The sequence below is a fragment of the Natrix helvetica genome, assembly GCF_964273705.1.
Source record: "Natrix helvetica genome assembly, chromosome: 5".
NCBI lineage: Eukaryota > Metazoa > Chordata > Lepidosauria > Squamata > Natricidae > Natrix > Natrix helvetica.
Window position 1 is genome coordinate 62,295,309 of NC_138551.1, and position 22,995 is coordinate 62,318,303.

Sequence of the window (22,995 nt, forward strand, 5' to 3'; positions counted from 1 at the left end):
TCATCTTTTCTTCAACTGAAATTAGTTATGAAACAACATTACATAAGTGGAAGTCTGTTTGCATGATTGCATTTTCTTCACCTCACAGGAACTGCAAAGAATATTCTTCTCCCAATCCTAACAGCAATTTTGAGAACATATAGGCTGGTTGATAGATTGTGATGTCATAAAGCATTTGTAAAGACATAAACACCTGGGGAATTATTCCTTTTGTGGATAGAAGAGTTCTTTTCATCCGTGAAAGACCCTGAGATTAAGTTGCTTCCTTTTGAAAGATGTGATAGAATTATTTTTACCAATTCCCTATTCAGCCCCCTGCCATTTTCCCATTTGTTGTTGTTTTTTGAAACAGCTTGTCCCAGGCTATAAGAAGCTTAAAGGGCAAGGGGACAAAGGGGAATTACTTTTCCTGAAGATTTTTTTTCTTTTACTGTTAGAGCATCTCTTAAGTGGAGTTGTATAGTTATAACAATGGAATACGCTATTTGAGATTTTTAAATCTTATTTAGTTCAGCAATGAAACAAACAGATGCATTAGTTCTCCTAAGAAAGTCACTATTGATGCCGACCAATGGAAATTAATATTAGCATAAACATTATCCTTTAGGTACAGTGTATTTTACTGTTCTATAAATGAAGTTGTAATTATGTGAATTATCTATTCTGATTCTGGTTTTGGGCTTTATTACAACGATAGCACGCTATTGTATCACTCCCTTTTAAAGTATTTGTAAAAAAGTAAGCTGGAAGTATTAAATTTTGAAATGTTATATAGTCTTCATAAGGACTGAAAAACATTCTGCAAAAACCATCAAAATATAGGTTTTTGTTATTGTGTCCTCTGATTCAGTGGAATATTCAAGGTAAGTAACAGTGATTAAGATGCAGACCATAAACTAAAACATAACTGGAATTAGCAATAACAGCTTGTGGCAAAAGGACTATAGATAATGTTAGTCAGATGTGGCTCTCCTGAAAGTGTATACTGCAGGCCTGGAGATTTTGCAGTAACTCTGATTTTGCATTTCAATTAAAAAAAATCCCCCTACCTGGTTGGATTTAAATCCCATTTGTTTTGGGAGCTCAAATCAGTGCTACTCATTTTATCATAGCCTGGGTTAAGAATGATTGGGCCAAAGCTCCCCAATAAGCAACATGGCCCGTCTAACATATTAACTGGATTAATAAGTTATTTAATAGCATTGTAAACCTGATTGTATATGCCGTGTTAGCATGGTTAGGCAAGTGTCGGGGCACACGAAGAATAATTAGGATGAACTTAAATTAAAACTGAAAAATGTAAACTGTAAACATGTATTTTTTATTTTAACCACCATGTTCATTATTAGAAAAATACCAAAAATCTTCTCTGTTTTAGGAAGGGACAGATCATGGTTTGTTCTAGTGGAAGAAAAATAATATTTTTTTCAATTTTTCCAGCTCTGGGGTTCTGTAACCCTAATTCCATATTGAGAAGAGGCTTTTCCACTTAAGACTGTAATTTTGTCAGCTTTATGGAGAGAATGTATACATTTAAAGGTTGCTATTCACCTGGTAAAAATTATAATTGAAATTTTCTTTCCAAACTAATAGATTTGTATTTCTTACAGATTTGCCTTGGTGGTTGCTTCTAATTCGCCAAAAAGTAGTTGTTGGCAAGCTTCCAGGAGATCATGATGTATGTAAAATTACAAAAATTGTTGCAATACCACTTTCTGAAGCAGAACCTCAGGATCTGGACTTGGAGGTAAGATGGAATCCCAGCAATTCATAAAACGAATGCTCCAACCAATTTAACATGATTGGAATGATATTTAAGTGGAAATGAAAGTTACATGATCAAATCAGGCAGCCATGCTGAATAACAATTTTTAGGTAAACATTTATTTTGTGATCAACAACATCAAGGTTGACTCATCCTTCCATCCTTCTGAGGTCGGTAAAATGAGGATCCAGATTGTTGGGGGCAATCCTGGCAAATGTATTAACTGGTTATTTTAGGGGTATTGTTTTTAACTTATTGTGTGTGTTTTAGGGGTTCAAAATCCTATATTTATATATATTGCTTTGTACAGTTCTTTTAATTCCATTTTTAACCTCCTCCATTCCAACTGTACATATTCAATTTTTATTGTATTTTGATATATTTGGCATGGACTGTACACCGCCCCGAGTCCCTTTTTGGGAGAGGGGGCGGTCTAGAAGCATGAATAATAAAATAAATAAAATAGGCTGATTTGTAAACCTCTTAGAGAGGGCTGTAAAGCCCTGTGAAGTGGTATATAAGTCTAAGTGCTATTGCTATTATTTGACACAAAGGATAACTGGATAGTAAATGGATGTAAACATTTCTTATCAAACATTTGGAACCATCTTTCCATCTCTCAAATGCTGTCTTTTACTGTACATTTTACTTACTCCATTTATATTTTGTTTCTTTTCTACAGTCATTTGCATTGTATCAGATCTCTTTTTAATGAGATGTCTGCTGTGATTAGATATACAAATGACAATTAGTTTTGCAAAAAATCTTACTCCGACTTGTTAATTAAATCTTTGACAGTGACCTTTCGCAAGGTTAGATAGTAGATGGGGTAGAAAAAGCTTTTTAAAATGTAGAACTTTCTAATTTTTAGCAGATACTAGATAATTCTTCAGGGATAGCTAGAATGAATTATATACAACATTCCCGGGTTTTTAGCTGTTTATTATCCTTGTTTTATTGTAAGTATACAGAATATGAAGGGCAGTAGTATATATTCAATAAATAAATATTTTAAAAATGTATTTGATATCATGCAATGTTAGCTTTTATTTAATGTTCTTAAAAGAATATTAATTAGTGAATTCATATTTTATATAACTAAATTCATTAAGCGTCTTCTTAACAAAATGTATTGCTTTTCAGCCCTGTAAAAAACATCATTTTGGAATAAACAAAACAGAAAAAATTACACAGTCTCCAGATGATTCTAAATTTCTGCTGAGAACCTTCACTCAGATAAAAACAAATGTTTCCTCTTCTAATAAAAAGAAGGTGAGAATTATTTTTAGATTTTAAAAGAATTTTTGATGGTAGACACTTTAAATACTACTCACCTATTTATTTAATTTTGTACTTTTCCTCCAATGAGTTGATTAACAAAGCCACAAATATTTAAACATATTTCTACTTCACTTGTTTTGGAGATATTTCTTGATTAAATTTCCCCTTTCACCTTGTCTTCCACTGTTTATTTCTGCTGCCTTTTTTTCCTGTTATAGTTCTGAACTTTGCTAAAATTCCCACAAGCATAATCAAGGGAACTATCTGCCAGATCAATTGTTTATTTCCTATTTTCATCCTGCTTAGATACAGTCGACCAAACTTTACTACTTGAAGCCCTTTATGCCTTTATATGATTTGACTGGTTCCACATTCCCATTTGTCAGATTCAGTATTAATAGTGCCTTTACTTTGTTCTTTCTCTCTCCTTGGGCCCCCAAATATATATATCTTTACTGTTCTCACTTGGAATTTTGTGGGCACTGTCTTGTAGTATTTCATGTGAGTTTGAAACTCTGCTCTGTTCCTGATAATTTCTAACTGGACAATTGTATAGCTCTAATTATATATTTCATATTACTACTTGGATATGTTATCACCATTTCAATCAATATGTTCAATACTGCTTCTAATCTCTCTTCTAAAGTTCTTCTCCAAATATGCCCGTCTGCCTGCATCTGTTGTCCCCATGAAAGAATCCCTAGGAACACTTTAAACAATTTATTGTTTTTATCCGTTGCAAAGCCTTGGATTCATTTGTCTTTTTTGTTTCCTACATTCAGTTTGTGATTGACTCCCCTATGTTACTGTTGAACTTTCCAACAATGTTTACTTTCTCTCTCCCCCCACCGCCCTCTCTGTTCATAGTCAAATCTCAGAAATTTCAGCTTTCTATTTGATTTTCTACAGTCATATTTTTGTCTTCTTGTGTTTGGCTACAATTGTATGTTGATATTCATATGGTCATTCATGCTGATATCAACAGTATTGTCCCCCCCCCCCCTGTTTTAAGATACAGATTAAATTTATTATCCGTAATTGCCATTGGTTATTATCCCACAAATTTCCAGCTTCGCAACTGAAACATTCTTTTCTCATAAATGGCTGTATTCTGTCTTTTTAAATTAGCTGTATTTGCTGTCAGAATGCCCTGGTGATTCTCTGGTTTTTTTTTAACTTAAAGGAGGTCAGCCCACATGAAAAAGAAATTTAAAAAATAATTCCCTCCTGATTGTGTTTAGGAACTGAAATATAGTGCAGTACAGAATATGATAACATTTACTACTTTATGTTTCAAATGAAATTAGTCTGACTCTGCACTAATTTTGTCTACCAACTAGTGTTTCATACATTAAACCTCCTTATTCTGAAAAATATATATATATATAGAATTTCAGGATACTAGTTTCTAGATGATGAACAGCAAGGGCAATAAAGGACATCCTACAATTATCTGGAGGCCCTTGTGCAATAAAAGACGTTGATCCTTTGCTGATGATGTGGAACCAAAAGTAATATTGAAAGTGCAGTGAGGGAAAGGGTGAAAATCAAATACTAAAACTGTTACTGTATAGTAGATTATTAGTAACATCAATTCCCATTCAACATATTCCCTATTAAAGCATATAACTAAATCAAAATGTCTGAGTACTAAAGAGAAAAAATACAACTCATGATACAAATGCTTTGAAATGCACATCAGTAAATATTATATATGGTACCACATTAATAGCCATGGTCTATAGAGCATATAAGAATGTAGACTAATATGTTATTTTGAAACACACATGGATTTAAATCAAAGTTGCAATGCCTCCATTATTATAATTCCTCCATAAATACATTTCTCAACAGAAATTTATACGCTGTAGTTGCTTTGAATTCTTTCCATTAATGCTGATGCAGAAAATGTTTAATGCAATATTAGCATACATCTTACATTATGTGGGACTTCCTTTGAAATGCAGCTTCAGCAGCTTCAAATGGTACGAAGTTCGGCAGCACAATTAGTCTTTGTGGCCCATAGAGTGACCCAAGTTACACCACTGTTTCGCGAGCTGCCAGTTTGCTCCGGGTGCAAAGATATTAGTTATGATCTTCAAAACTCTACATAGGATAGATCCAGATTACTTGATGAACCATTTTGCCGTTCTGAGACAAGCCCGTTGGTCAAGAAACTCCAACTGATGGGATCCAGGAGAATGGGAACTCTGCTGTAGCCTTCTGGAACATTCTGCCCTCTGGGATGAGATTTGCCCTCACCCTCCTATTTTTCCTCAAGGTCCTGAAGACCTGATCCCACTTCTCCCCTGCACTTCTTGTTCTCCCCTGCTCATCTTTTTAATTTCATATTATTGTACTTCCATTATTTACTGTTTTATTCCTTTGCTATTGTTGTTTACATTTTTATCCCCGCCCCCCATTTTATTGTATCCAGAGAAGTCCCAGGGCAAGATGGAAATTAAACAAGCAAGTAAATAATTAAATACCAACCTCACGAGTGGACTTAATGGATCGTGTCTTCACTTATGAAATTTATCAATTATTAATTGCTGTATTTTGAAGCAAATAAATTTTGTGGTTCAGGAGAAGAAATTATATTTACAATTGACAACTTTTGAAGTGCTTTATTTATGAATGGCCATTTGCAGTAAGCATCTAGAGAGATTGTCTTTTGAAGTTGTGTCTACAGGATTTAAAGCTTATGAGCAGTACTTTTAAAAAAATTGGAGATGTGATGCCCTCTTTCTTTCATCAAATAAAAATAATACCTTTTACATTTTTTAATTTAGGACATTGTTGGAATATGTTTGAGTTATATTACGTAATATATAGAACTAGTACAATCCTACCCTGTTTCCCTGAAAATAAGCCCTCCCTGGATAATAAGCCCTCCCCGACAAGACCCTGTCTTTATTTTCGGGAAACACGGTATCTAATGAAGATTCTGTGCAGCATGTGGTCTTTCCTCCTGTAACTCTAGATGTTTCTTCATACTATTCTTGGTCATAAATTTTGTAGGTAACTTTACTTGAAGTGTTATTTCTCAGCCTTGTAGAATATAATAAATAGCATATTTTATATGGGAAACGTATCTGCAAAGTTGCAATTCTCACTGTATTTGTTTGAAAAGACATAATCTTTGAAGGATTTATAATTCTTTTATTTAAACAAAAGCAAATGGTTGATGGTACATTATGAAAAATCATGTTTAGGTTAGTGGCAGGTATCTAACTCACTGTACTGAAATAGAACATTCTGTCCTTTTATAGGTTAAAGAAAGTAAAGAGAAAGAAAGACTGGAGAGGCGTCTATTGGAAGAACTGTTCAAAATGTTTATGGATGCTGATTCTTTTTATTATAGTGTGACCTATGACTTAACAAACTCTGTACAAAGGCAAAGTGCATGTGAGAAGACTAACTTGCCTCTCTGGAAAAAGGTAATAATATGTCTCTTTAAAGATTAGCCATAGATACATATGGGCATATATTTTAAGGAAAGAAACAGTGTTTCCTTATCTTTCTCAAATGAAGTTCTTTTTCCTGGATGGTTTTGATCAATATAAATTGTTCTGTAGTCTTCAAGATTTCACACTTTTCTGTAATATTTGGATACAAAAGGTTTATTTTTATGTGTTTCAGGTTGATGATAGATTCTTTTGGAATAAGCACATGATTGAAGATCTGATAAACCTTGGAGTAAGTAACATTCCATATACTTATGGTTCCTTGAATTAATCAGATAATGCTCTTTTCTTGATACCATTTAGTCTAAAGAGCTCATTAATGTTTCATGTAATTTATCCTAATTTTGGGTGACATAAAAATTTAGGTTTCTAATAGAGCTTCTATTTAAGTAACAAGTGGAATTGTTACTGACTTAAAATGACTTTTCCATCTGTAATATCATGCATTCCTCCATGATTCCAGCTTTCTTAAGATGTGTGATTTCTGATGCTCCCTGCTAGCTTCCCACAAGGAAACTCAATGAGCAGGCTGGCAGGAAGTGGGAAGTTGCTTTTGCTCCCACTGTTTTTTTTTTGCCTGCCCATGTTCATTTTTTTTCTACTTAAGTAAGGAAATACCTTTGAAACAATGACTCAATGGAACACAGGTTGTCTAGTGAATTATATAGGCCAAAGCCTGAGCAAAAAAGAAAATATTACAATAAAGCATAAAGTAGAGAAATTGTATAGTGTCTTAAGATTGGGATACACATAAGGCAATGAAGAAAAGCGTTGGGAATATCTTCCAGATATATAAGGCCATAGAAATAAAGAATCTAACAATCACATATCAATCATGAAATACAATATATTTTTGTAAGAATTTTTTAAATTTAAAAAATTGTGAAAAGAGTATATTTTTTTTCTTGGGCTTGTCACCATTCATGAAGTTATGATACCTAGATTGGCAATAAGCATGTTATGAGTTTCTTGAAAGAGCTTTCCTAGCGGATAAATAATGAAGCTTGAACACACTGGCAGATATTCACCCCATTCAGATGGATTTATCTGCTACTGGAAAAGTATTTCTTAGTTGCCTTTTGATCTAGATAACATTCCAAAGGTGGCCTGCAACTAAGTATTTTAAAGCAAACTGAAAAACATCATTCATCTCTAGCAGGAAAAAGTAGATTAAAAAAACAAAGTTGATAACACTTTAAAATTACTTTGGGTAGAATCGTGCAGAACAAAAATATTTCTAAAGTCCATCTTAAATATAATTCATAAAACTATATGCAGCATATTTTAAGTGACTCGGTTCTAGCTAACCTGTACTAGCAAAATCCTTTTGTAAAATAACAGTTTATATGGTCTCAAATGTGACTCTTGGGTGGAACAAAAGCAACAAGAGTGTCTTTACTCTCTTTCCTTGAAAGATAATCTGTTGAAAAGTATTTAGTTTCATTCTGTCTCTCTGTTGCCATCATTTGTTGTACAACCTTGGTTGGAAAAGGGATATTGAAGATTCATTATTAATCATCTAAGTTTTTCACAGTTTCTTTTAGAGGAAGATAAACTTCCAAATAACTCATATTTATGACCCTGTAATCCTTTATAAACGTTCATAATTCCCACTAAGCAGTTACTTGGTGTTTTCCATCTAATTGTAACCCTTTCCGAAGGGTTAATGAAACCAGCCAAACACAGAAACGGTTTGTAAATGTAGTTTGTATTCTTCCTTCGGCATGAACTGACCAACAAAGCGCTAAGGCAATGAATAAATTGTCAGAGCTGCCATCCTGTGCTTCCCACCACTTTTTATAGCTACATTGATAATTAAGATAAGCTGCACCCCCGCGTGTGCACACCCATCACCTTGTGACCCAGAGTGAAACCACCTGGCAATTAATCATGGATTGTTAGCAGGAGTTTCTTCAGCTTGTTTAGGTGGGACAGTGAGTCTTGGCAGCTGGCCCAGTCTTCTCCCCTGAATGGCAGCTCCAGGCCTCTGAGCTGGCTGGAGCTGACATGCAGCCCCCTATCATGGAGACAGCATCTGGGGAGCTAAAAATTAGTCAGGAGTCGAAGAACCCCTTCCCCTCAGTTTTGTGGGATGTCTGCGATGGAATCTCGCTATCAGGTGGGGTGCCCTACAGTCCTTGCTATGAACCCAAGATGCCTCCGACGGGATAACCTTTCCATAAAATAAGGTATTGTAACCATCTCCTGTGCCACCTGGAATTTAGTATATCTTGCACTATATAGTGCTGTTCACCATCTACAGTAACCGGGGCTGGCGGCCATAGCGGGTCTCCTCTGATATTAGAGGCCTGAATTGATCGGAGCAGGCTGCAGTGGAAGACTGGATGTGTTTTCCTCAGTAGAGGGAGGAGTCTTAGCTGCACTGTGACTGGGTTAATAACTCGCATGATTGGGAAAGGCCCAATGAATTTGGGCCCGAGTTTCTTACATGGCAACGGCAGCCTGAGATATTTAGTGGAGAGGTATACCCTCTGGCCTACGTGGAAAGGCCCTTGCGCCTTCCGCCTTTTATTAGCACACATTTTATATGTGGCAAAAGAATGACATAACGCATCCCTCACCATTTTCCAAACCTTTTGCATCTGGGCTATCCACTCCTGTGAGGTTGTGTAATTTGGGTGCACCTGAGGACACTCCGGAATTGGGACGAACTCCTGCCCTGTAGCCGTATGAAATGGGGTAAATCCCGAACTTTTGTGCACTGCATTTTATGCAACCTGCAAAGGGAAGGTGTTCAGCCCAATCGGTCTGTTGGTACTGGACGTAACATCTTAAGTAGCGCTCCACCATCACGTTTGCGCTCTCCGCAGCACCATTGGTCGCGGAGTGGAAGGCTGTATTAAGTCCCTGTGAACACCCCACTATTGCCACAAATCTACGCCAGAACCGGGCAGTGAATTGCACTCACCTGTCTGAAATTATCCTTTTGGGGATGCCATGGAGTCTATAGACATGGGCAATAAACAGTTTGGCCAGCTTCCTAGCACATGGAAGGCCAGTAAATGCTACAAAATGAGCCTGCTTGGAGAACAGGTCTATTATCGCCCAGATGATCTTGTTCCCTTGGCTGTCCGGTAAATCCATGATGAAGTCCATGGCTATCTGTTCCCATGGCTGAATTGGATCTGCCACCTTCTGTAAAAGTCCAGGAGGCCGTCCAGGCTGGGCCTTCATGATAGTGCAAACAACACAACCCCTTATATATTCCTCTATGTCCCTCTTCATGTGTACCACACTTGGTATATATAACTTTGACCCCTTCCTCTCGCTGTGTTAATAAAGTTTTCTTGAAACCACTGGTCCATTGGGAGTGCTGCTTTGATTGCTCTGGAGAGGTCCTCCCCCTGAGCATACAGGTTTGGTGCCGATGGGGACTGTTGAGTGGCTAACACTGTAGGCTGTGAGGTCGGCATGATAGCCTCTACTAGATCCTCCCTTTTATTATGATACTGTGGTTTGCGGGAGAGGTCATCAGCTAAAAAGTTCTTGCCCCCTGGTATATATTTTAATTGGAAGCTGAATCACCGAAAATACAAGGCCCATCTAACTTGTTTTGGTGACAATCTTTGCGGGATCTGGAGGGCCTCCAAATTCTTGTGGTCCATCCAGGCCTATTCTGAGATGCCTACTACCACCACCCCACCATATCGTGGGTTTCCATTTGTCCAACCATGCCAGGCCTAGTACAATCTCCTCTGTAATGTTGGGAACCACTACAAACCGCAAGACCTCCCGATGGGGCCCTATCTGCAATACCACCTGATCAGTTACATATGTGGCTAGTTGGCCCCCCAATACAGACCCATCCATCTGTGTGAAACAGATTGGCCTAGCCAACATTCCTGAGGCCCACCCCCAGATTATCAGCAACTGTGGCATTCATTAAGCACCGAGTGCACCCTGAATCGATCAGGGCTGTACATTGCAGTTGCCTGGTCGCTTCCACCACTACCTGTATCACAAACAGTTTAATAGGCATGGTTATCATTGGGTCGGAACCCTCCTCCCAGTCACTTCCACCAATATTGAGCATATCACCCGATGGGCTGGAGTCAACTGGTATAGGAACTGGTTGACTCTCCTCATGTGACTTTTCCTGGCTGCCCCTCATGCTCTTCCTGGCCACCCCCTTTTTTTCCCTTGGTGTGCTCACGGACGCTGTAAGACCGATCTCATGGCAGACTGCCGGTCTATGCACCGGCCTCCTGCATTGAAAACATGTTATGGGTGGCCAGATGGGCGTTGTCAGTCCAGCTGCCATCGGGGATTGAGGTTGCCCCATGGAAACCGCTGTGGGTTGCGGTGTTTTGGGGGCAACTCTGATACAACATATCTGTTCCAGTCTTTGTCCTCACCTATCCCTCTCCCGTCCTGGCTTATCCTCGTGGAATTCTATAGCTACTTCCGTGGCGGCCTGGAACCATGCAGTCAGTCTAGGTGGCAACCCTCTGTAGACATAGGCCCGGGGTAGTGTTAGGTCAAGACCAGTCTTAAAGTAATGCACAACCAACCTCTTTGGCCACATCCTCACTTTGCTGGTCAGATGCTGGAACTCTCTGATGTATTCAGCTACTGGCTTCCCTTGTAGCCCGCAATTCTGCTTCCGCCTGCTGGATCCTGGTGGTATCTTCAAACGTCTCCTGCAGTGCCATCAGGAGCAGACCAATGTCCATGAGTTCCACAGCATGATCCCAATACAGATCAGCCACCCAGTCAGCGGCCTTTCTGTCCATTACTGCCATCACGGCCATCACCATGTCCCACTGCGACGTATACATATGGCCATAATGATCCATGTGATTTAACACCTAGCCTAAGAAGAGGGGCACTCATCCTGGGCAAACGTAGCCTGTATTGCTGGTGGGTCCCAGCATCCCATCACTCCAGGCCCATAACCAGCTGGAGACCCCCTCTGGATAGGGAGAGGGTGAGGTGCACAGCTCTCACGTGCCGCTCGTCTCCCACAGGTGTCCCGGGCATCTTGGGGTAAACCTAGCCCAGGCTGCTGATCTACTCTTGCGGCTCCTTGGGCACCATACTGTTCTGGATTGGTTATGCTGGACTGTCCAACGACTCCCCCTGCCTGTTGGGATCCATGTTCCAGGGACCCTCTCCAACCACTGCCACATCCATTATCTCGGAAGCCCACGGCCCCAAACCTTTCCTGCAGCATCTGTAGAGTTGGGCTGTCCACCGCAGTGGTGTAACTCCAATCGTTCTCTGAGCTGTGCCTTTCACGCCATTGGGCAAAATGGGTTCCAAAAGAGGTGCTCTGGGGAGCATGGGGTGGTAAGCCTCTGTGGTCCTGAGCCGCTGGCAAGCCCAAACACCAGTCCCCTGCATGGGCTTAGCCCACATCGGCCTCTAGAGGTTCTGCTGTAGGCTTCTATGCCACCAAGTGGTCCTTAGACCTTACATCCAATGGTGCCTCTCCTGCTGGCCCTGACACAGCCTCCAGCACAGTTGTATCAGTTGCCACGGCAGACTCCTCCAAGCCCACAGCCTCCAACCCAAGCACTGTACCTTCAGCCATGGTGTGAGCTCTGACAACCCTGAATGGCAGCTCTAGGCCTCTGAGCTGTCCGGAGCTGACACTAATTTTATTAGCTCATATTGGTAAGGTTCAAATGGTCAGCAGTCCAAGTGTCCCTGAATTTATTTTGAATTGTCTATTGAATTTGTTTTCTTAATTTTTAATTGTTACTTTTAAGTTTAGCTATGTAGTAAAATTATTATTATGCGATAGAACTTCCTAATATATTAAATATAGTAATAAATGAAACTGCCCAAAGTCTCTGCAACAATAAGATTACATATAAATTAAATAAATGAACTAAATTAGCTATTTTATTGTAATTTATAGTCAGATATTTATTAAACAAATGTAAAATTTAAAATAACAACTTTGTATATTACTGTTGCAGCTATTTCCATTTATTTAAACTTTGGGTTCTATAAATTCATGTATATATGTTTTAATTTCCTGCAGCAATCTGAAGTGGATTTTTGGATTATCCCCATCATCCAGGGATTTGTTCAAATTGAAGAACTTGTAGTTAATTACAATGAAACAGCAGATGAGGAGAAAAGCAGCCCTGAAACACCATCTCAGGAGCCTGTTTGTGTAGATTACATTCATCCAAGTTTTCTTGTGGCACTTATCTCACGGAGAAGCCGTCACAGAGCAGGTAAGTTTATTCAGTATAGTCTAGAGCAGCGATGGCAAACCTTTTTTGGCTTGTGTGCCATAAGTGGGGGGAGCGCAGGGGGGTTGTGTGCAGGCGTGCCACACCCATAATGCAATGGCGACTCCCCCAGTGTGCATGCGTGCACTACAGGCGCCACCCCCCAATTTTTTCGCCCTCTCCAGGCTCCAGAGGCTTTATAGGAGCATGGGGAGGGTGAAAACAGCCTCCCCCGCCCCCCTGGAAGCCCTCCGGAGGCTTCAGGGATCTTCCGAAGCAGTCAAAACGACCCTCCGAGCAAACTGGAAGTGACTTCGGGTTTGCTCGGAGGGTCGTTTTAAGCGCTCCGAAGGCTTCAGGGACCTTCAAGAGGCTTCCCTGAAGTCTCCGAGCAGTCAAAACGACCCTCCGAGCAAACAGGAAGTCCATTCCCGAACTTCCAGTTTGCCCGTAGGGCCGGTTTTTTGTGCTCCGGAGGCTTCAGGGAAGCTCATGAAGCCTCCAGAGGGCCTCTGGAGGGCCTCTGGGGGGGGGGTCTTTTTACCCTCCCCCGGCTCCTATAAAACCTCTGAAGCTTGGGGAAGGTGAAAAATGGCTTTAAAAAAGGGTGAACTCAGCTGGCCAGCGCGTGCATGCGCGCTGGCCAGCTGAAAGGGCAGCGCCTCGCATGTCCTGACAAATGGCTCCGCGTGCCACCTGTGGCAGGTGTGCCATAGGTTTGCCATCACTGGTCTAGAGGCCAAAAAGTTTTGGTGATAATTTTTGGGGAAACAAGTACTTAAATCCTGTTTGCATTTCTATACAGAAATTAAAAGTCTCACTTAAGGCCATAAGAAGCACTTGAAAAATTAGACAAGACTTGATTTCTTTCAGACAATATCCCCTCCATTCAGAGAGCAGGACTTCTTTCCTTTCTTTGTGGGATGTGGGTAGAATGAAGGGTTCATGCTAAGGATATTATATGCTTGCCTGTGTTGTAATGAATTTCACCAGTTAATTATGCAGTGTATGTATTGAAGTCATTTTTTTCCTGTCATATGGAAGCTGCTTGAATCCCATGATCATACTGGGTGTGCAGTTCTTTGAGCTGTATTATCTCATAAATGCTAATATTTTTGAGAGACTTTGACAAGGGATTTTATGGAAGACTTTTGGAAATGCAATATTAAGTAGCTAGGGTGCTAAATGAACAAATGTTATGTGAGTTATTAACATGCAAGTTCAATTTTTTTCTGAAATTCTTTGCTTTTCTCCCTAGGGATGCGTTACAAACGAAGAGGAGTGGACAAAAATGGGAATGTAGCAAATTATGTGGAGACTGAACAGTTGATCCATGTTCATAATCACACTCTATCTTTTGTTCAGACAAGAGGCTCTGTGCCTGTTTTCTGGAGTCAGGTTGGTTATAGATACAACCCACGGCCACGTCTTGATAAGTGTAAGTATTTATATATAATACAGTTGCAACATTATTCAATCCTTTTTCAAATTAGTGTGGTAACTTTTATCTTTTATAACTTCTCTGTTTACCGTATTTTTTGGAGTATAAGATACTCCGAAGTATAAGATACACCTAGCTTTTGGGGAAGAAAACAAGGGAAAAATATCTGCCTCTGCCTCCTAGCAATTTGCCTCCTTGCAACAAACAGCAAACAGTACATACAATATACACTGTTTGTACTGTTTCATTTCAGACTATGCTTGTATAGATGCTGTTAAAATTGATGTGGTTTCTGGAAGCATAGTTATTCTCTGCTATTTAAAAGAAGATACAATAGTACTGGGCCTCTTCAGATCAAGCATTTATTTTAAAAAGCTTCATTTTGTTAAGCTGTCTTGAACAATAATAAAGCAGTATTTAAAAAATAAGTCTAATAATTTGAACATTCTATAGGTATTTATAGTTATTGACTTACCTCCTTGCAGCAAACAGCCTGATTAGCAGAAGAAAAAAAAATCTGCCTCTGCCTCCCTGCAATTTGCCTTGTGGAGCAAACAACAGGTTTTACTTTCAGTTTCTCCCGATCATCAGCTGTTTCAGGCTGCAGGGATTGCTATAGCTATTGCAGCCTCTGCAAGCCCCCCTTTGCTGTAAGGAGGTAGAGGCCAAAGGGGTTGGGGCCGGTGGATGGGGCTACATTCAGTGTATAAGAAACACCCAAGTTTTCACTCTCTTTTAGGGGGGAAAGAGGTGCGCCTTATACTCTGAAAAATACGGTATGTCTCCCTAATGTATTTAGGCTGTCATTGTCATCTTCATGGTTATTTTTATATCAATGTAGTACATGTTAAATAAAGATTTTCTTGTTTTTTAATTTAAAAAGCCAACGGTATTTGATAGAAATACTATAACCTGAATTTGAACTTAGTTGAATGTTTTATAAATATTTAATTTTATTTTCTCCAGCAAATTCTTAGAATAACATGGTATTCCAAGTAAATGTGCATCTATGTATGTTTATACACTATATTGCCAAAAGTATTCGCTCACCCATCCAAATAATCAGAATCAGGTGTTCCAATCACTTACATGGCCACAGGTCTATAAAATCAAGTGCCTAGGCATGCAGACTGTTTTTACAAACATTTGTGAAAGAATGGGTCGCTCTCAGGAGCTCAGTGAATTCCAGCGTGGAACTGTGATAGGATGCCACCTGTGTAACAAATCCAGGCGTGAAATTTCCTCGCTCCTAAATATTCCACAGTCAGCTGTCAGCTGTATTATAAGAACGTGGAAGTGTTTGGGAACGACAGCAACTCAGCCATGAAGTGGTAGGCCACATCAACTCGTCCAACATCAGTGTGTGACCTCACAAATGCGCTTCTGGAAGAATGGTCAAAAATTCCCATAAACACACTCCTAAACCTTGTGGACAGCCTTCCCAGGAGAGTTGAAGCTGTTATAGCTGCAAAGGGTGGACTGACGTCATATTGAGCCCTATGGATTAGGAATGGGATGTCACTTACAGTAAGTTCATATGCGAGTAAAGGCAGGTGAGCGAATACTTTTGGCAATATAGTGTATGTGTATCCATAGGTGTACATATATGTAGGTTTCGTATTTTTCTAGAGAAGTAACAACTACTTAACATAGTCATATCTTCTGGTGGTTTTCTTTCCTTTCTGACAGGATATGAATAGGGTTAAAAGGCACTATTTTGATACTACATTGTCTTCACCCACTTTTGCCAGAAAATCCCTATTGAGCAATTTACTGGATATTTCCTGTCCCTTCCTCATTCCTCAAACAAGCAGCAGTAAAAATGGAAAGGAAAAGAAAGAAAAACTGGTAGTTCCTTAAGCCCTGATTTACAGAAAACCTTACCTCTGCTCATTCTGACTTTCAGACTCTGCTGTTATCCTCTTTTCCAATACCCATCTTCTGTCCCCAAATCCACCATGCTATATCCATTTCTTCAATCTGATTCAACAGCCAGTTTGGTATAGTAGTAAAGGCAACAGTCTAGAAAGAGAGGATTTTTTTCCTCTACAATAACAGCCCTCTGAGATACACTGGGCAGCCCAAAGTTACCAATGAGCTCACATGACTTAGGGTGGACTTGTGTTTCTCCATTCCATCCCAGATACAGCTGGGATTACTGGTTACTCAGTTAATCTGAACTACAAGAAGATGTATGCTTGTTGTGTTGATTTTATTTGACATACTATTCTTGATATGTTATAAAGAGTCACCTTAAATAGGCTATTAGTGTGAGTTCATGCAGTATATCTTAGTACAGTTAAATCTGAAATTGGAATTGGATGGTTGCTTGAAAATATTGCGACACAGCAGCCGCCATGAGGTGACCACGCTCGCCGCCTTCTGCACCTCAAAAATAATAAGACCGCCCCAAAAATAAGGCCAAGTGGGTTTTTTGGGGGGGGGGTGTTAAAGGAAAATAAGACACTGTCTTATTTTCAGAAAAACACAGTATTGCATTATCATCCTCTTTTCCATAAATTACAACCTTTAGAATAATTACTAAATTCTTGCATGAAGGCCATTTGAAGATCTTATTTATTTATTTGTTTTAATCTCAAGTAACTTGGGGTGGATAGAAATACAGTCAACCTCCCACAAAAATAAATTGATAACTGGCAGCCAAAATAAAAACAACAATAACAAAATCAATTATAAGTAGACATACAGTACAAATATTTCAATAAGTTAATAGAATTCCAAGTCTGAGAACCCAGCCATTTCTTCAGGGCCTTGTGAAAGGCCAACAGGTTTTAACAAATGTTAAAATATATAAGACCTTGCTGAGATTAATTTTTTAAAAATGTTCTTGTGTATTGCAAAGATGAAATTGCAGATTTGTCTTAGAGGATTAGATGTAGTGATTTAATAAATCTGATTTTTGCTAACCAACTGGTGGTGAAGATGGATTTTATTGAGTGTTTGAAAGGGACCAACGTAGTAATGGAAGACCTTCCATGGTTCTCCAATGATAGCAGGACATACTTTCTGCTCTCCGAAGAAAAAGACGCTTCTCCAAATATTTTCTATCTCTAACATTAATGGTATATAATCAAACACAGCCCCATCAGTGTCATTTTTGGGGTGTAAGATTGAGGAAGCAAACATTTGGAAATTTTGCTTTGGGGAGATAGGTGAAGTTAAGAGCCAAAATGGCTGCTTTAAGTTCTTCAAATGTTTAAGGCAATTGTTTCACTCCTTAAACTCTGAAAGTGCTTTCTCAAATATGTTCTAGTTCTGTCCAGTTTTTAAATTGTGGTTGTTGATATACCTGTGCCATGAAAACCCTCTTGAAAGGATGATATTTGTAGAACAGTATTGTAGTGGGTCAGAGGGCCACATCAACTTGCCAGTCTGCTGGGCTGCTGCTGAGGTCTCTTTCTGCTACTAATTTCTTTAAAAGAAAAATTGCTTTACTATAATGTAGTTATTTTGCTGAATTTTGGCTGTATGTAATTGTTGTAAAGTGATTTGGCAGTTGTAATTGATGTATTCAACTAGCATGCTGCCTCATAGTCTCCTAAAAACTTATACACACAGACCAACATTTAAAAAAACTGCAGTTAAAAATGTGTAGCTACAAAAAGATTTTCCATTATTTATTTGTGACATACATTGCTTAATAATTATTTCTAAATATTATTGCACTGAATTCTAGAATCTATAATAATTCTGTAAAATATCTTAATTACATCTCTAATGCAGTCCACTGATATGCTGTTCCGATCTAATATTGCTGCTTTTCATGGAAACATCTCAAAGGAGTAATCAACCAATATACCTTTCTTTTGTAGGTGAGAAGGAAACTGTTACTTACTTCTGTGCACATTTTGAAGAACAATTAAACATTTATAAAAAACAGGTAGGTTTCACCATCTTATAAGATCTAACGGAAACTACTGTTGGTTTTGCAATTTTATACAGTACAGGTAGTCCTCAGCTTACAATTGTTCATTTAACAATGGTTCAAAGTTCCAGTAGTCTCAAAAAAGTGACCTGTCTTTCAAGTTACAAATGTCGCACTACCTCCATGCTTACTTGATCATAATTTAGGTGCTTGGCAACCAGCTAGCATTTATGATATTTGCAGAGTCTTCCAATCTCATGATTGTGATTTGCGGCTTTCTGAGTTGGCTTCCAATAAACACAGTCAATTCGGGAAGATGAAGTCACTTAATGACAGTGTGATTAGGGTAATGATGGCACTGATTTGCTTAACAACCTCAGTAAAATTGGTCATGATTTTGGGGAGGCAGGGAATGTTGCGGGTCCCATTCTTGAGGGAGACACACCTGGTGGGACCCAGAAGAAGGGCCTTCTCCATGGTGGCTCCCTCTCTGGAACATAATTTCCCCAGAGATTAGAATGGCTCCCACTCTAATACTCTTCCGGAAGGCACTGAAGGCCTGGTCCTGCCAGCGGACCTGGGGAACCCAGAGCGGGATGGAGCCCATTAAATGGCTCATGTGATCTGCTATCGCCAGGCGAGGGGGTGAGGAGTGATTTTATTATATTATACTATATTAATTAATTTGATTCTTTTTATTAGTTTTATTCTTTTAAATGTGGTTTTATATTCTGTAAGCCTCGTTGAGTCGCCATGGGCGAATAGGCAGCAATATAAATTCAATAAATAAATTAATAAAAAGCAAACAAATAAACATATAAATAATAACCCGCTTAATGACCATATCACTTAAGTAGCCAAAATTTCAGTCCCAATTGAGGTCATAAGTCATGGACTACCTATACTGTGCTTTAGTATTTTGGAAAAAAAGAAAAGATTTTGGCAATATCTAGTACTTTGTGAATTATAAAAAATTGCTTACCAAGTAATTCCGGGTTGCCTCTAATGGTGGTTTTGTGTTAGGGGAAAGCATTTTGACTTATGTTTGGTGAGGCAGCTGGGAGTTGCTGAATATCCCCATATCTCCTGCACTTCTGTCCTATCACTGATCATGTTCCATAGGAGTTTTCTGGGGCAAACATTTGGGGTGAGGAAAAATTTCTAGAAACTGAAGAGGCAAAAGCTTAATGTCTCATGTTACATAAACAGAAATGTATCCCTTTAAGGCAGTGTTTGTCAACTCTTGTCACTTTAAGATGGATGGACTTCAACTCCCAGAATTCCTCAGTCAGGGTAGATGGGTTCACCCATCTTAAAGCTGCCAAACTTGAGAAACACTAGTTTAGAGTGAAGCATTTAGTGAACATGACTGTCCATTTAGTGCATTTCTTCTGACTGGTATAAAATGTGAGATTAAATATAATGATTTTTTAAAAATTGGTGAAGCTTTTAATATCCATTGATTGAATGCTTCTTAGCAGTCATTTAGAAAACAAGCCCTTAAAAATTAAAATAAGAACAGCTTCTCCTGTACTTCCAAGTGGAATTAAGACATGCACATTCATATTTTAAAACATGTTTTTATATTTTCCTATATTTACACAGATTATCATTAACCTAGTGGACCAGGCTGGACGAGAAAAAATTATTGGTGATGCTTACCTTAAACAAGTTTTATTGTATAATAATCCAAGCCTCACATATGTTTCATTTGATTTCCATGAACATTGGTAAGACTAGGAAAGAACTGTAACCTAACAAATATTGGAATGTACAGGCTATTGCTATAGTTGATATTATATGATACATGATAGAAGTTCTTCATAGCTAAGATATGGGGGTTTCCCACGAGAGTTTTCCTGGGTGAAAGGCTTTTGTAAACTTCATTTAAAAAAAAAAGTTCCTTAATGAACAATGTATTTTCTTATGTGTGTGCATATATGTATATATTAAAATTAGGGTTAAGCGGTCTATCGTTATTTGGTAGATTGTACAAAAAGGGAAAAAAACATGGGGATTTTTTTCAGATTCTGTGTAATAAGCAGAATATTCTTTTAGTACAATAAAAAATTATAGCAAACTGTGCCTTCTTTCTACTTTTTAGCCGTGGAATGAAGTTTGAAAATGTTCAAACCCTTACGGATGCCATATCTGACATAATCACCGATGTAAAGTGGTGCTGGTAGGTATCCTTTGTGGCTTGGATCAGGAATGAGGGGAAGGCTTGGCAAGTACAAGGCAAGATGCATCTCTAAAACAATTTTCATTCAGAGCTTTCTGTTTTCCATGTAGATGAGAGATTCTGCAAACACAGATATGTTGGGACTTGATATGATTAACAGTATGAGTAACAGACTGTAAGCACCAAAAGCTGTTTTATATTATACAATAAGAATATAAATATATGCTGTGGTACCTACTCATTGTTGATTGGTTCTGGGAGATATGATGAAAACCAAAAACAATGAGTACCAAATAGATTTATCCCATAAGAAATAACGAGGTGAGTCACAAAGCAGCTGACATCGACTAGTTCTGACTTGTGCATTGAGTGCCAAACAGAATGACAAAATGTGTTGAATACCAAACTCAATGAGTTTCCAAGCAGTTAAGTACCTGTGTGTGCGCGTGTGTGCCCGCGCGCGCATGCATGTAGAGAATAGCCATTTAAATAAAAGTTTTTCAATTATTTTATGTTGCTTTTTTGGAAGGGTGGACCAAGCTGGTGTAATTTGTAAACAGGAAGGAATTTTCCGTGTTAACTGTATGGATTGTCTGGATCGAACCAATGTTGTTCAAGCAGCAATTGCTCGCGCCATTATGGAACTGCAGGTACAACAATGTAAACTATAGTGATTGCCCTTAAAGAAAACACTAGTATAGGGATTTGGGAAAGTCTGCTTATCTTTAAATTGCTTCTGAATAATTCATATAGAACAGTTGAACTTACTGAAGAAAAATAGCTATAGTAGTGCTGGAATTTTTTTTTCTAGAAGTTGTATAGATAATGCTAAAATTCAAAATTTAAATGTACCTTTAGACTGATGCTTTTCAGTAAATGAATTAAAATGCCCTTTTTGATTTTAGCCTGGTCATGCAAATTAAGTACAAAGTCATAAGTTTCCTATTAAAGAGGAAAACAAATAAGGAACTTGCAGTGAATACACATTTTCAGTAACAGGATCTCATTATTTCTAGAAAATAGTATAGTAAGGATTGTTTGGAAGATTTCATCTAAAAATTGTTACAAGAGCACAGAAAGCTTTCCTCCATTTGGTGCTCTCTGTATATATTAAACTATAACTTTTATCATATAAAGCGAATTGTTACCTGATATATTTGGATGTAATTGGATAAGAGAAGACTGGTTGGAAGTTTTCATTATTTTATTTTTCATTTTATAGTTTTCAATAAAACCACCATTAATAATAAATACTTTTAAATTTCAGCTAAAAAAATTAGGAGTGATGCCCCCAGAACAAGCATTGCCAGTGAAATGCAATAGAATTTATCAAATCATGTGGGCTAACAACGGTGATGCCATAAGCAGACAATATGCTGGAACAGCAGCTTTAAAGGTAAATATTTTCTTTCGATAAAAGGAAAAGGAAAGAACATTCTTCAGGAATAAGCATGTATTGTCTTATATTTTGAATGTCCATCCTTTATTGAAACTGTTGTATAATGTTTAATACATGTATGGATAAAAGACTCAGCCCTGTCTGTGCTGTATGGCACATTAGACAAATTGTTTTGCACAATTTCATTTCAGCGTTTATAATTTTTGTTATTTCTTTTGCAAAAGGTTTTTTTGTTCATTTTATTGCATAAAAGCAAAATAAAGTCAATAGGAATATAGAAGGGCTGTATTTATACATTACACGAAAGCAGAAATTATGATTTATTAATTCCATTGGCTTGGTTTCCTAAAATACTAAACCAAAATCAAAGAAACCACAATATGATTTAGCATTCTATGTGAATCTAGCAAAGATATATTAATTTTTATATTGAATGTGCTTATATACCAGACGTAAGCTATTTACCAGATTTACTCTTTTTTCCTTGTTTGCATAAAATATTGAACATGTAATATGTTCTGATGACTATATATGCAAACAAATCATAGTTGTTCATTCTAGTGTTTACATTTGCAATCTCTTGTTCTTAAATTGGCTTGCTTAAATATGTTGTGTGAATATAGCCACTGTGCATTTATGTATTACATTGATTATTTGGAGAATTTGTGGGCTGGTGGTGCTGTTTTCAGGGTAGATAGGGGTATATTTGGGTTTGAAGAACTTTAACACATTCCTTTCCAGCACTAATTTTTGTTAACAAGGCAACCCAATTTGAGGAATGTTTTGGAGGCCAAAAAGTGAAGTTGCTATCCAATATTGAAAGTAGAACTTTTTCTAAATGTTATGTAAATTGCACACTGAATATTCAGAGATGCATTTTATATAATAGGGTGACTTCACAAGGACTGGTGAAAGGAAGCTGGCAGGAGTTATGAAAGATGGTGTTAACTCTGCAAATAGATACTACTTAAACCGCTTCAGAGATGCTTATAGACAAGCAGTCATAGGTAAGACAGTTGCCTCCATTTTACACCAAATAGATAAAGTATTGTGTTATTTATGAATGAACAAAGCACTGGGGTATATTCCTCCTCATTCCTAATTGGTTCTTCATGACTGAACAAATCTTTTTTCTTCATTTCACTTCCTTGTAATCAGTGATGTTGATAGGCATGTATATACATGTATCATGTTATTTAAATATAGTTTTGATTGGTTCATTGTTAGCTGATTCTTCTTGAAATATTAAAACAAATCCCTTCTAATATTAGCATATTTATTTTTAAGTTGCATTTATATTATTTTTTTCAAATATGGCTAAAAGGAAGATATAACTGTGCCCCAGATTTTCTCCAGTTATGTCCAAGT

General features: G+C 38.0%; 1 protein-coding gene across 1 annotated transcript in view; it reads left to right on the forward strand.

Moving 5' to 3' along the window:
• Positions 1-22,995, forward strand: part of INPP5F (inositol polyphosphate-5-phosphatase F) — a 60,089-nt gene that overhangs the window by 21,506 nt on the left and 15,588 nt on the right. The window contains exons 3-14 of the mRNA XM_081955322.1: positions 1,611-1,747; positions 2,909-3,037; positions 6,319-6,486; positions 6,689-6,745; positions 12,524-12,722; positions 13,978-14,157; positions 17,994-18,061; positions 19,652-19,776; positions 20,151-20,228; positions 20,758-20,878; positions 21,496-21,624; positions 22,517-22,634. Of these exons, the coding sequence (XP_081811448.1) occupies positions 1,611-1,747; positions 2,909-3,037; positions 6,319-6,486; positions 6,689-6,745; positions 12,524-12,722; positions 13,978-14,157; positions 17,994-18,061; positions 19,652-19,776; positions 20,151-20,228; positions 20,758-20,878; positions 21,496-21,624; positions 22,517-22,634 (1,509 nt within the window). The remainder of the gene's footprint in view (positions 1-1,610; positions 1,748-2,908; positions 3,038-6,318; positions 6,487-6,688; positions 6,746-12,523; positions 12,723-13,977; positions 14,158-17,993; positions 18,062-19,651; positions 19,777-20,150; positions 20,229-20,757; positions 20,879-21,495; positions 21,625-22,516; positions 22,635-22,995) is intronic.